This window comes from Serinus canaria, chromosome 2 (genome assembly GCF_022539315.1).
Source record: "Serinus canaria isolate serCan28SL12 chromosome 2, serCan2020, whole genome shotgun sequence".
NCBI lineage: Eukaryota > Metazoa > Chordata > Aves > Passeriformes > Fringillidae > Serinus > Serinus canaria.
Genome location: NC_066315.1, coordinates 58,622,711 through 58,636,598, shown reverse-complemented (window position 1 = coordinate 58,636,598; position 13,888 = coordinate 58,622,711). Strand labels below are relative to the sequence as shown.

Sequence of the window (13,888 nt, the reverse complement as noted above, 5' to 3'; positions counted from 1 at the left end):
TGCAGCCTCTTCTATAATTAGTAGGGAGAGGAACTTTTCAGATGCTTCAGAAAGAAGTTGGTTCCTTGTGTTTCAGCTGCATCCTAAATACTAATTTAGATCAGTGTTGCTTCACTTTGTGCAGAGTATTACTGTGGGGTATGTAAGACTTTGGAAGTATAAAGATAAAACAACTGTAAAAAAAATCCAACAGCAAAGCAAAATAAAAACCACCCTGATAAGCAACACTTACTTACCCCTCACCTTTAAAAAATCAACCTCCAACATTGCACACATTCTGTAGTGTACAAGGAATCAAGAAAAATGGAGAAAAAGTAGTAATAAACAGATATCAAAAGCTCAGTCCATCTTTAAACTGTTTGTAAGTTAGAATCATTGTGCACAAAATGTTTTGAACAGCCCCATACCCCCAGAAACTTTTGGCCCTCGAAAGTGTTTATGTCGTTGATGTTTTCTTTTTCCATATGCAGAAACCATAGCCCAGGGAGCCTCCACAGGCAATCTGCTGCCCTAAAAAGTCAAGATATTTTAATTTCTTAAGACTGATCAGGGAAAGAGGATATAAAGCAAGTCCTTGACAGACTGTTCAAAACAAAGTAAATCTCTCTATGATTATCTTGATCCATTATCTGAGTTTTTCCATGTTCCTTAGCATTTTTAGGCATTTTTCTTGCTGACTCTAGCCAACTAGACTGTATCACTTAGTGCAGTTGTCACATAGCAAGCTAGCAGGATGTGTGTGCCCTCAGGTGTTTCCCTGCTGCTGCTCTTTGTGATACCACTGTGGAAGTTCTTAAGTCTGTGATGTCGCCTTTACTTTTTTATTAAGGTGCTTTTGTTGGACAACTTGTATTTTTTGGATTGTCTGTTTTCTGAATGGCAAGGGGTCAGAGGGCAATAACAGTCATGCTAATGAAAAGCCAGCAGCCTGGGTGGGGGAAGATTTTTGAGTTTTAAGTGCAAGAGAATAGAAGAGGTTTTAATCAGTATGGGGTGCAAGATACCAACTACTACTGAGATGGAAATTCTGATGTTTGTGTATATGGGTGTAGGAAAGATTTTAAGGCTGTTAGAGAGCCTTGTCACAAAATGACTCTGTTCTTTTCCCTGGCCTTGAGTACTAACATGTCTTTATCAGCTCACTTGAGCTATCATAGCAAATGGTTCAGAAAGCCCAAGCCAAAGAAAAGACTTAGTGATGGCACTGCCCCACCAACTGGATTCCCCACAGTCCATCTCCAGTGGACTGTGTTAATTCATTATCCAGTCTTTTTCACCACCTTGAAAGACAAAGTGAGTTGCACTTTGTGTTGAGGTCTTCTGTATGTTTGGGTTTAGTTTCAAAAAATAAATAAATAACTAAATAATGTAGCCAGGAAATTTTTTCAAGATAATTTTTTCAAAAATTATCTTGAAAACATTTGGTGAAATTGCTGCCTCATGTACAGACATGTCAGTCTTGTAGCTGTATGTGCTTCTGCTTAGCTATTAAGAACTGCAGAGGATTTACCATAAAATTATAAGATATTGATTTGTGATCTGTTAAAAATGTATATCACCCAGGCTCTATATTTAGTAGAAGTTTAAAGCTGGATTGATTAATCAGCCATCATTTTAGAAGAATCTTTTAGTTTTAGTGTGAACAGAAGCTGAAATGTCTCTTGTCCTTTCCTTTGTACACCCCAAGGCTCCTTGTCACTGAGCTGTTCTGCCAAAAGAAGCTGTCCCAGATGCCTGGAAGGAACTGCCTTGACTTAAGTACTAAAGTTTTGGGGCACTACATGGTTCCCGGCTGGGTTTTTTTCAGGGTCTTTAAGAGAAGCACTTAAATCAAATCCTTCAATTTATGTCAGTCTTTTCTCAGGGGCAGTGAGGAAAACACTGCTAGGAGGTCTAATGTCTGAAATTCATTAATAGCCTCTCAAATCCCAGATCATACAGATACGAATTTCTGTGTTTTCTTGAGATCCAGGGAATTCACACCTGTACAGGCTGTCTAATAGCCAGAAGCAACTATGCTGTGTTCAATCATGCTGTAGCTTCTGCTGTATTGGAAATTATCTGTATAATCTATAGATGTGAGAGTATCAGTATATGAAGTCTTACACAGAGAGACAGAATATATATTAGATATATGATGCAAAGGTTTCAGTGTGGAAGAGCCATCTAGTGTATTGTGCTTTACCATATAATGATAGATAATGCAGTCTCTATAGAGACTGAAAAACATTATGTGATGCTTCACGACATTTTACTAATTAATTTTGCAGCAGAAGTTAAGGTGTGTCTCTCTTGTGCTAGGACTGTCTTACACTGTCCAGTGTGGTGCTGTACTACTGCCTGAGCTAGCTTTTTGCTTCTCTTAAAAGGTCTGATGTTCATGCTACACAGAAAAAACACAGAATCAAAAAGTTATTTAGATTAGAGGAGACTTAAAAGATCATCAAGTCTGACTATTAACCCAGCACTGCTAAGTCCACCACTAAAACATTTCCCTAAGTGCTAGTCAGATCTGTGGGTCTTTTTAAATACCTCCAGAGATCTAGACTCTACCGCTTCCCTGGGCAGCTAGTTCTGATGCTTGGCAACAGTTCTGGTGAGGAAATTTTCCTAATAGCCAATCTAGAGTTCCCCTGGTGTGACTTGAAGCTGTTTCCTTTTGAGACTGAGCCCCACCTGGCTACACCCTCTTTCAAGGCGGCTGTAGAGTGATAAGGTCACCCCTGAGCCTCCTTTGCTAAAGGCTGAACACCCCCAGCTCCCTCAGCTCACAGGACTTGTGCTCCAGAAGCTTCCCCAGCTTTGTTGCCCTTCTGTGGACATGCTCCAGCACCTCAATGTGCTGCATTCTTGTAGTGAGGGGCCCAAAACTGAGCACAGGGTTCAAAACATGGCCTGACCAGTGGTGGGTACAGGACCATCGCTGCCCTGCTCCTGCTGGCCACACTATTGCTGATACAGGCCAGGGTCATTGCCCTTATTGGCCACCTGAGCACTGCTGGCTCAGGTTCAACAACTGCCAACCATCACCCCCAGGTCCTTTTCTGCTGGGCAGCTTTCCAGCCAGTGTGTGCCCAGCCTGTGGAGCTGCCTGGGGTAGTTGTGATCCAAGGGCAGGACCTGGCAGCCGTCCTTGCTGACCCTCATACAGTGGCCTCTGCCCAGTGACACAGCCTGTCCAAACCCCTCTGTAGGTCCTTGTTACCTCGTTTTCTGGGGTTCCAGGATGAGGGAAGAGACGAGAAAGTTGACTCCATGTATCAGAAGGCTTGATTTATTATTATATGATATATAAGATATAAAAACTATACTAGAAGAATAGAGAGAAGGATTTCACTACTAAGCTATCCTAAGAATAGAAAAGGAATCTGTAAACTGAGGTCTTCTCAGACTGAGACCAGCAGAACAGGTGTCCTGTGATAGGCTCTTAATTGCAAACAGCATGAGGAGGCCAATCAGAGATTTTCTCTGTTGCATTCCACAGCAGTAGATAAGAATTGTTTGCAGTTTGTTCCTGAGGCTTCTCAGCTCTCAGGAGAGGAAAAAATCCTAAGTAAAGGATTTTTCATAAACCATGTCGGTGACAGGTCCTTCCTGCCCTCCAGTGGATCAACACCCCCATCCAGCTTGCTGTCCTCCACAAACTTACTCAAGCTAGATCCCCTTGTCCTGATCATTATTACAGATATTCATAAGACAGGACTGACCACAATACTGAGCACAATCAGGCTAAAAAAGAAGTAATTTTTTAAACTGATCTATTGTAGTAAATCTTGCTCCTTTCAAATCTTGCAACATTGTCTATTTGCTTCTAGGTTATTTTTCTGGTTTTACATCAAGTAATACCGATTTTGTGTAGAATATACCAAAAAAACCCCATGTTTTAAATATTATTTGTCTTGGACCTCCATTAGCAACATTGTTACATTGGTATAAGAGGCCTAATGAAGGATAGCATCTGAGCTGGTAAATGTGATAATAACAAAGAAACATTTTTCATAGGAAGTGATCACTGTCACTCTGATCTGCACATGCTACATCTCTTACACAAAGGTGCTTGTTTGACATTGGGGTTGGGGTTTTTTGCATTTTTCTGTGTTTTAAACCCATAAGAAATTCACTGATAAATTTTTTAATAATTATTCTCTAGATTTCCTCCTGAATATTTAAGGTCTATCTGTTACAAAATGTAATTATCTGTATCTGGGTGGCATTTGGCCCTTGAAAAACTGCATGTACCACAGTCACTATAGCAGTACAGAGTTGATACACATTTTTTTGCCACAAATATTTAATTGTAAATGTGTGTAAATGTCTTTTAAAGTTGCATTACCTCCCAGGGTTTCATGCAAAGTTCTATTATTTCTCTATAGACCATCAGTGCCAGCTATTAGGTCCTTTAGCATAAAGAGGGTACATTACTGCATGCTGGAAAGTGAGAGTAATTCCTACAATGAAGTAATGCTTTGAAATACGGATTTCTCCTCACTGCTCAGCAAGAGAAGTTGGAGTCTTGTTTTCTTTTCTCTGTTTTCCTTATCTTTAAATCATATTCAAGTATATTATAGTTAAATGCCTGGAGTGTTTAGAATATCAAAGCCAGGTGATACACATGCTTATAAAAGATGCAAGTGAAGATGCCTGCTGCACTTCAGCTTTGAGAGACTTTTCTGATTTTATCTTACTGAAGCAGTTTTTCATATCTTAGCAGCTGCAGATCTCCATTGGTAGAGCAGCCATGAGGATGTCTCTGTGTGTGTGCCATGTACCTGAGACTGAAGTGCTTAAATAGAGTGTCCATCTCAGAATTTCTGTCTTGGTAGATAGCATCAATGCCTCTTTGAAGTGGGGTGGGGAGCAGCTTTCATCATTCAGTTAATCTACTTGCTCGTGGCTAGAGCAAATGTCCATTTGTTTTTAAATTAACTAAGTGTGTTCATGTTTCTCTTGTCAAGTTAGACAGCATCCTTTGTACTTGACTGGCTAACTAGCAGGTTCACATCCCCAAGAGGAGTAAATCTTTTGCTGTTCCTTTGGTTTCAATGTGACCTGTGTTGCTTTGGTCTTTATATTCGCTCTGAAAGTTAACAGACAAGCATAATAAGAATGCAGTTTGCACAGTACTGCCTCTGGATTGAGTAAGATAAGGTAGAACTGTAGTTAAGCAGTGTCAGGCAAGTTACTTCCAATATTTTCTCACTATACTGTAGCATTTTCAGTAAAAAGAATCTGTAGAGTCCTCCTTCTGTTGTCTGTCCTTTTGGTTCATGTATTTGCATGTCTGAAGACAGATGAAATTAGGGAAAATATTGCAGGACTAATTGGGGTATATCACCAATTTAGATGATATACCCCAATTATAATATAATTATAAATAATATAAATAATAATTTTTAGATGATCATGATTTTGGTGGGAAAATAAGATGTAGTTAAAGCATAAAATACCATCCTAAATGGTAAATCCTGTATCTAAAACGTGTGTTTCTTTTCTGCTGCAACATGTTTTGTCTTTTGCTGTACAAATTCAGGAGGTAGGGGATGTAGAATAAACTTTTTTTCAGTCTGTGTCACAATTTCAGATGCTCTCACAATTCTAATTAAATGCATCTCTTCTTTGTGGGATAGTGCAGATTGTGACTCTCTGCTCCCTCCACCGTTTCCTCAGGTAATCCACAATCTGTTGCTGTGATTCCAAGAGGACAGATGAAAACTCCTGGTAGCTGCTCTTTTTGTTATGTAGTTATGTCAGGATGATGTCAGGACTGTTACAAAAATCTCTGAAGTGCATTAGCAGTATCTTGACTTGATAGGTACCTTTGAACAGTTCTAAGAGTTACATTACTGTAAACCTGTTGCTTAACTTGAGACTCTTGTGCTAGCAACTTGGCTACAAATAGTTTGCAGAATCACAGAATATGCTGAATTGGAAGGGACATCTAGTCCAGCTTCTGGTCCTGCACAGGACCATCCTCAAGAGTCACACCGTGTGCCTGAGAGCATTGTCCAAACACACCTTGAACTCTGTCAGGCTTGGTGCTGTGACAGCTTCCTTGGGGAGCCTGTGCCAGTGCCCAACCATCCTTCAGGTGAAGAGCCTTTTTCTAATATTCAAACATCCCCTTACACAAACCAGGCCATTCCCTCAGAGCCTGTCACTGGTCATCACAGAGAAGAGATCAGTGCTTGCCCCTCCTCTTCCCCTTATGAGCAATTATAGACTATGATGATGTCTCCCTTCAGTCTCCCCTTCTCCAGGCTGAGCAGACCAAGTGACCTCAGTAGTTCATGTAGCTACTGTCCTGCCTGTCTTTTCAGTATTTCTGTTAGAGCAGAGTCAAGAGAAATCAACACATGCCTTTTTCTTAGTCACTGCTCCTCTGACATGGCAGCAGAAACATGGTAAATAGCCAGAGGAAAGTAGCATTTTAATGGTTTAGAACAAAGTGGATAGAGTTTTGTGTTGGAGCATTTTATTATGGGGAAGATTAATGTGATTAAATGAGTGAAGACGTTTTTATTGTAGCATGGGAATACAAGATGTATCTTAGTTCTTATATGATGAAGACATGGAAAAATTTAAAAATGAATGCACAGAGTATACTGGAAAAACATATTTTGATTTTGGACTTCTATGTATAATCAGTAAAACTTGCTACAAATTGCATTTTTTCTGTTAGAGAGTGACCCAAAGATTACTTCATGCCAGCATGCTATCACAAGGGTGCATTTTGCTGCTTTGCACTTTTCTCCTTTTACAATGGACCCTCTCTAGCTACAATTTGGGAAGGACAAAAATATCATTGATTTGTTGGGAAAGAGGAATTGACAAATATTGTTGTACTATCCTAAAGAAATAACGTTGTTGGTTGTTTTTTAAAAAAACAAAAAACCACCAGTGACTTGAAAAGGTACAAAAATATTTGTAATTTCACATCATAAAGAGAACATAGGTGGTGTTTGCATTTTTTAGTAGATAAAAACTGACTTCAGTCTGTTCTTGCTGAATCTGTTCTTGCTATACGTTATCCCTCTGTATAAGAGTAGAATGTAATTATGTCAAGAGTCTTCGCAAGGTGTTGGAATCTGTCTCATGCAGAATGCATGATACTGCATTTGTTGGTATTGCCATATCTTCTAAAAGTCTGGGATGAAGCCTGTGAAATGTACTCTACAAACACATAAAAAAAGCATTCTTCCAAAATTTTGGCACACATAGATCTAAGATCTTTCTTTTTTCAGATATACTAAAAAGAACTTCTGGTGTTATTTTTATGGTTATCATTTTTACTTTGCCTAATATTCACACTGATGATGGTATAAATTTCCTTTGCAGTTTACGTGTCAACTTGGACATGGGTAAGGCAGCCTATGGGTGGATGATTATGAAAGATGACAATATTCCTGGAACAGTTGTTCGAACTAGCACCATACCTGAAGAGTTGGGACGATTAGTTTATTTACTAACGGATAAAACAGGTATATCAAGTTACCATTCTGAAATCTGATAACTTTTCTAAAATTTCTAAATGTAATTCTATGAATATGCTAATGTAAGAGTAGATTTAGACTACTGATTTTTGTTTCTCAATAAAATTTTACACATTTGCTTGAAGACTTTTGCAAGTACCAATAGGCTTGCATAGGCCAGTAGTTAGATGTTAAAGTCAATATTTGGTAGTACTCTGATTTATTCCAGTGGGAACAGCTCTTCTATAGCAAGATGATACTGTACAGCATGAGTAATGTGTTCCTCTGAAAAGACTCTGGAATATCACTCAGGATGCTGGTTTATTTTGCCCTTCATTGCTTCTGCAATATTGTATGATAATAAGTTAAGAATGGCTTTTGAGAGAGCAAGTAATTTCCAAACCAAGTCACGAGATCAGCCTCCAAAATGATATCTGTTGTCCCAGTGAAGTTACTCTTTATGTTGCCAAGACCAGTTCTAGAGCTGCTGAATGATTTCAGCTGCATAACTGCAACCTGTTACTGTGCTTCATCTGGTGTACTGGAGCCCCCAACCCTTACCAGGATCAGAAGGTAAGTACTGAGAGTGTGAAGAAGTAATAGCTTGTGTTACACTTTCTTGTTCCTTTCTGAGATTTCATAAATAATTCCTGGTAGACATACATGGGTATTTTTAAAGAAGCTCTACTTCTGAACAGAGAAAGTCGTTTCTCAAAATACTTGAAGAATTCTTTTACTGGTTTTAAGTAAAATATAGTTCAAAATCATTAAATGCTACTGGGGAAGCCAGGGGTTGGCCTCTGTTATACTGCTCCAAAAGCATAATACACAGTTTCTATCTCCTTCTGTTTTAAATGGTTCTCTATTCCCTCCCATGCTAACACTTCCATTACTGCATATTTGAAATGAAGTGTAAATATAATAAATGGTCACATTTTCCAAACGCGCTTTCCTTTTTTATTTCTATAGGCACATATGTTGTCCTATATACATCTGAATGTTGTTCTTCTATTTTGTAAAAGGCAACTATTTTGCTAATTATAGTGTGGCAATTCTTCAGAGCAAGTGAATGATTGTTAAACAAGTCTTATTTCAGTTATGTAATGATTTGTATAATATTTAAAACTGCTTATTGATTTTAATTGCACCCTTCATCATGATAATTTATGTAACTTTGAGTGCTGTCACATCGAAGCCTTGAAATATGTAATTTACAGCATATGTTTGGAAAAAGTATGTTCAAAAATAATTTATTTTCAAAACAATGCAGTGAAGTTTACTTACAAAATAAATTCTAAAATAAGTTACCAAACACTACTTTCTAAGCAAAATCAATGTAGACTTTTTAAACTTTGCTGGTAGAGATTCCAGATTGTTGGTGTTTTTCAGAGGACTGAGGTCTGCTGAGCTCTGGTGGAAGGTTTGAATCTGTACAATAATGATGTAAAAGTGAAAGTGAAGGCCATACTCTAGGGCAGTAGTTTCAAAGTGTTTTGGAAAGGAACATTCAGCAGTCTCACCCTATGCATTTTTACCCACTCAGCTGAAAGCTCATGGAAGTGAAAATAAGCCAGGAGTCCTGGACACGTCACCAGCTTCACACCACTGACTGTGCCTTGCAGAGATGGGAAACACTGCTCTGCTTTAATAATCTTAAGTGCCCTGCCAGTTTTAAACTGTTCTTCATTCTGGACAACCACATAGACAGTGTACTTTTTACCCAAGCATATTGGTAGCTGCTTCCAGTTTCCTTTCCTGAATACATTTGTTCTCATTATGCATTTTATGATAATTGTGAAATGTACTGTTAGGTAATGAACAAAGTCTGTACTCTTAATCCATGATTGACATTGCATGATTATACAGTTTATAAGAACTGGTCTCAGCACTTTTTCATTTCAATTTTCATTTCTACTCATATAAGCCAGTTGATTCCGTTCTTCTGCCCACTTAAGGCCTTGTTGTCAGAGGATAAAGAAGGGAGTCAGTTTTGTAGCCATCTGCCCGAGTGGGTGCTACCAAAAAGCAACACTGAAAGGCTGATTTAGTTAAATGTAAACAAGCAAAGTTTTTCTCAATACTGAAAAAGAAAGGAAATCCAGAGAACTGTCTGCAAAAGTCTTATATTGTGGCCCAGGCTTCACTGGAAATGATTGAGAATTAGTTGTTGAGTCTAAGGAGCATTGCATTACTAACATAATTGCAAGGTAGTCCTTTGTATGATTGTAAATTGGGTTTGTGCTTCATCAATAAGCTTTTTGACAAGAAGCGTCCATCACAGTGGCTCTCTCATTTGCCACAGTATAATAGAAAATGAAGTATCCCAATAATTGCATTATAGTTTCCTTATTGTGGGACAAGAAAGCAATGTGGTATAATTAGGTTTGATTGGAGTGCATGTTTCCGGTAAGATCTGAAATTAATGATGTTGCTATAGTGACACATCTGCGGCCACCAGTGCGTGAAACATAAAGTAATTCATTCGACAAGAGAAGACATCTGTTAACTGCAAGGATGCAGAACATATTGACACTGACCAGAAATACTAGACGTTATGTGATAAATGAACAAATGATGCTGAAACAGGAGGACAGATAATTTGTACTTAATCTGCTGGGAGAACTTTAATCTTCTCACTGGTTGCATTTGACAATGCCATTGTTTAAAGAACAATGCTGCAGAGAACTCATAAATTTTAAAACTTAACTCAGGGTGCAGCCTATTAAAGCAATACATTAATTCCTTTGTTAGGGAGTTTTTTATCTTCATGTAGAACAAAGCCATTACTAAAAACACCCAGTAAAACAACAGGTATTTTAGGACTCACATTTTAATTATAGCATCCATTACCCATAATGCCATGTTGTTTGGACTTGAATCACATAAAAGTTTGACAGAAAGTCATCATCTGTTATGATGGTGGGTAGCAGTTTGCATGAGCATGGTTTCTCATGCTCTCCAGGGTACAAAAATTCTAATGGTGAAAAAAAATTATATTTGCCAATATTTAATAGTTTAATATTAAATATTTAATATATTTATTAGTTTTTGTTTCTTTAGATGTAGGTTAGAAATCCACCTGCTATTCATAACAACTACCGATGTGTTCAGCTAAAACAAGCATGTTGTAGTCTTCCAAGTGTAGTTATTTACTAATGAATGTACTTGTATTTGAGTTCTGTAATTAACATTTTAGTGGGTATTTGGACCAGATAAGATACTTAACAGATATAATTGCTGGACAGATGCATAGAGCAATGGAATTCTTGAAATTTTTGGAAAATCTGTGTATTAGATGTTGGTATATATGGACTCTTGTTAAATGTGCCTAATGTAATGTACTATTAGAACATTAGTATTAGTGAATTTCAGTAATTGTTCATGAAAATTAATCTTTTTAGTTATACTTTGAGTCTTTACCTCTTCAGTGTAAGCAACTAGAGAGAAGGAGTAATTAAAAAAAGTTGATGGAATAACATCTCCTTCCTTTAGTTAGATGGATCTGTATTTGTGCTCTGCCTCTTAAGATTTTTAGTACCACTGGGTTTGAAGGGTGAGTAGAGCAGACTAGAAATGAAATGTTTTGATAGAGACATCCTACAGGAAGATTCCAGACTAAGGAATCCTTACTTTTTGTCTTCTCTTGGACTCTCATTCACTGAAAATACCCAGTGAGCATGATGTTGCTCTTACACTGCTGAATACACAGGTGTTGTGCTTGTGGAGGCAGAAGGCACAGGGGAAATAGGTGTGCTCTTCACAACTGTGTGTGATGGTTGAGGAGTGGTACTGCCTAATTCAGTGCCCCCAAGTTACCTGTTACCTCTACTGTGACCTTCTGCCCAGGAGAGATTAGGCTTAGCTCAGCTCTCTTGGTCTTTGTCCTCATTGTTAATGGGTTGTTCTGGGACTTACTTGGTTTGAGGTTTTGTCTAGGTTGTGTCTATGGCATACAAATGGAGCAGCTGAATGAGCAGACATATGCTATGTATACTTACCATGAGTTTTTCATCTTCTTCGTATTATTTTATACCAGATTTTTTTTTTCCAGGGTTCATAGAAAAAAATTTGTATCTCCAGATTGTTGTCAACAGTCTAATTATTAGTCTGATTAGGCCAGAGCTTCCTTAAAGTTTCCATCGAAATGTTCACATTTACACTGACTTCTTATCTGTTTAAGCAAATAGCTCAAACAAAGTGCTCAAATTATATGAAAAGTTACTCATCCTCTTAATTCCTCACAAACTTACTAGTATTTCTGCTGTACAAATTTTCTTGCTTTTACTTGTTTTGGACTTTTTAGATTGCTGGTATTGGTCCAAATTGCCAGCTAGTAATACAGGATCAGAATGATCTGCATCTGCTTTTTAAAAAACAGCAACAAAAAATCTCTGCTGCTCTGTTGTGAATCACATCTGTTGCCACCCAAGGAATGATGCCTCCAGGACTTTTTCCTTAGAAATTAATTTCCTCTTTGCCTGCTTTACTCTGTGTTTAATGATACAATTGTAGGAAAGAAGGGGGGGAAAAAAAGCTCTTGGCTTCAATAAAGAACACACTAAATTTTTCTCCAGCAATTCTACACTAACTTTTTTGTCAGGCCATTTTCCTTGTGTGGTACCTGCATTCCAGAGTTAAGTTCAAGAATGTATAATAGTAGTAGTAGATGGTATGTTGACTAATGTGCTTTCTGGGACCTTTTCTAAAGTAAGCTTTTTTTAACATCTAACTCTTTGTATTAGCAAAGTCCTGAAAGTGTGGAATTGATAGCTAGGTCTTTAAAAATATTATTAAAAATAGATAGTTCCTTCATTGTTTTGTGGTACTTACCACCTTGAGCAGACTGAAAGAGCTCAGTTTGTTATTGTTTTTCTTGTTCAAAAAGTGGGCTACATTAGAAAATCTGCCTCTAGATTTGAAGAGTTTGTATCTGGGGGCATAAAAATACAAGAAATGTTCTTCTGTCAAAGAGTATTAGTCTTCAACTAAAACTAATTAGTCTTCAACTAAAATTTAAGAACTGCTGCTAAAGTTATAACATGACTGGTCGGTACCATGTAATGTATGGAACAAGTTGTTGGGAATATTTCTGTCCCATTTGGGCATTTCATTAATTAGAAGAATTTAGAAGTGAATTCTTAATTTGCACACATGATGAAACTTCATTTTCATGTGAATGGCTGGAAAAGGTGTATTTTGTTAAGGCAGGTTTTTTTCAGAATTTTTTGAGACTATTTTCCTAACTTCAGCTACCCCTGTTTCTCCAACAAAACATCAGATTTATTATGGCTGTTCTTCAAAGTCTTTCTCTAGTCTTGAAAAGCATGAGCAAACTGGAATTGTTGCTTCTTTTCTTTGTTTTTGGTTATTTGTCATAGATATTTCTTACTAACATAGCTGATAAAAAGGATTGTATAAGAGATGTATAAGATGCAAGTATTGAATCAGGATTTCCAGCATGTTTATTTCCGTGTCTTTGTTCATTCTTTTTCCTCACCTGTTTTTCCTAAACCTTCTTCCCTGGCTCCTGTTGATTGCAAGATAGGAAAATCCATATTTTCTGTGCAGAAGCTTTTCTTCTCTGCTTGCTGAGAAAGAGGGGGCGAAACACAGAAATTTTCCAGCCATCTACCTTTCCCTGACCAAGTGTGATGGACTGATTTAGTGGTGTCAGAAGAAATAATCTTTCCATATAATAATCATAGGGCTAATTTTGTTTCCTGCTCAGTTTTCCCAAGCAGCAATTACAGAAATAGTGGGAAGCAGGTTTGACAGTTGCCTGCTGTCTCACCTTTTGACTAGCATTTAGTTTCACAACTCCTAGAGAGAGATTTTTTAATTCAAAGGCTTGGCAAAGTCAAGGACAGTGAGAAGGTATTAGCACACCTGGAAAGTTAGGAAGGTGATAAAGATTGGCTTGAAAAATTCTTGCACTGAATATTTTTGCACAGTGTGTGGGTTTTGGTTTTGCTTTCTTTTAGAAATGGAGATTTTAGTTTCTTATGTTTATTAGTGGAAATGTTCATGTTTCTCATGTGCAAACTGGAGATTTAATTTTTCTAGTCTTGAATTAAAGTACAAAATGTAGTGAATTTTACTAAAAGGTCTCAATAAAAGTACAGCTTCTAAAAGTAGAAAAAGTGAATTTATGTGATTACCATAAAACAAAATTTCAGTTTCCCATGTATGAAAGTAACCGAAAATTTTCAATTTGCTAATTATAGAGATCTGAAACTTTGTCTTCCTGGGCTGTTTTCCAGCCTTGGAAATGCTCAGCTTCTCATCAATTTTAATACTGGTATGCATATTTTGTAGAGAATTTATGCATTTCACATGAACCTTATTTTAGTTATTTTTTAAAATTCAAATAATATAATTATAGAAAGAAAAATCCTCAACAACATGTAAGGAAAAGTGAA

The 13,888-nt window shown here is 37.4% G+C and overlaps 1 protein-coding gene across 2 annotated transcripts in view; it reads left to right on the top strand.

The window, feature by feature from the left end:
* The window catches only part of ATP9B (ATPase phospholipid transporting 9B (putative)), a 150,574-nt gene that overhangs the window by 106,125 nt on the left and 30,561 nt on the right, over nt 1-13,888 (top strand). For both annotated transcript variants that reach the window (XM_050970706.1, XM_050970705.1), the window contains exon 13: nt 7,336-7,478. In XM_050970706.1, coding sequence (XP_050826663.1) covers nt 7,336-7,478 — 143 coding nt within the window. The remainder of the gene's footprint in view (nt 1-7,335; nt 7,479-13,888) is intronic.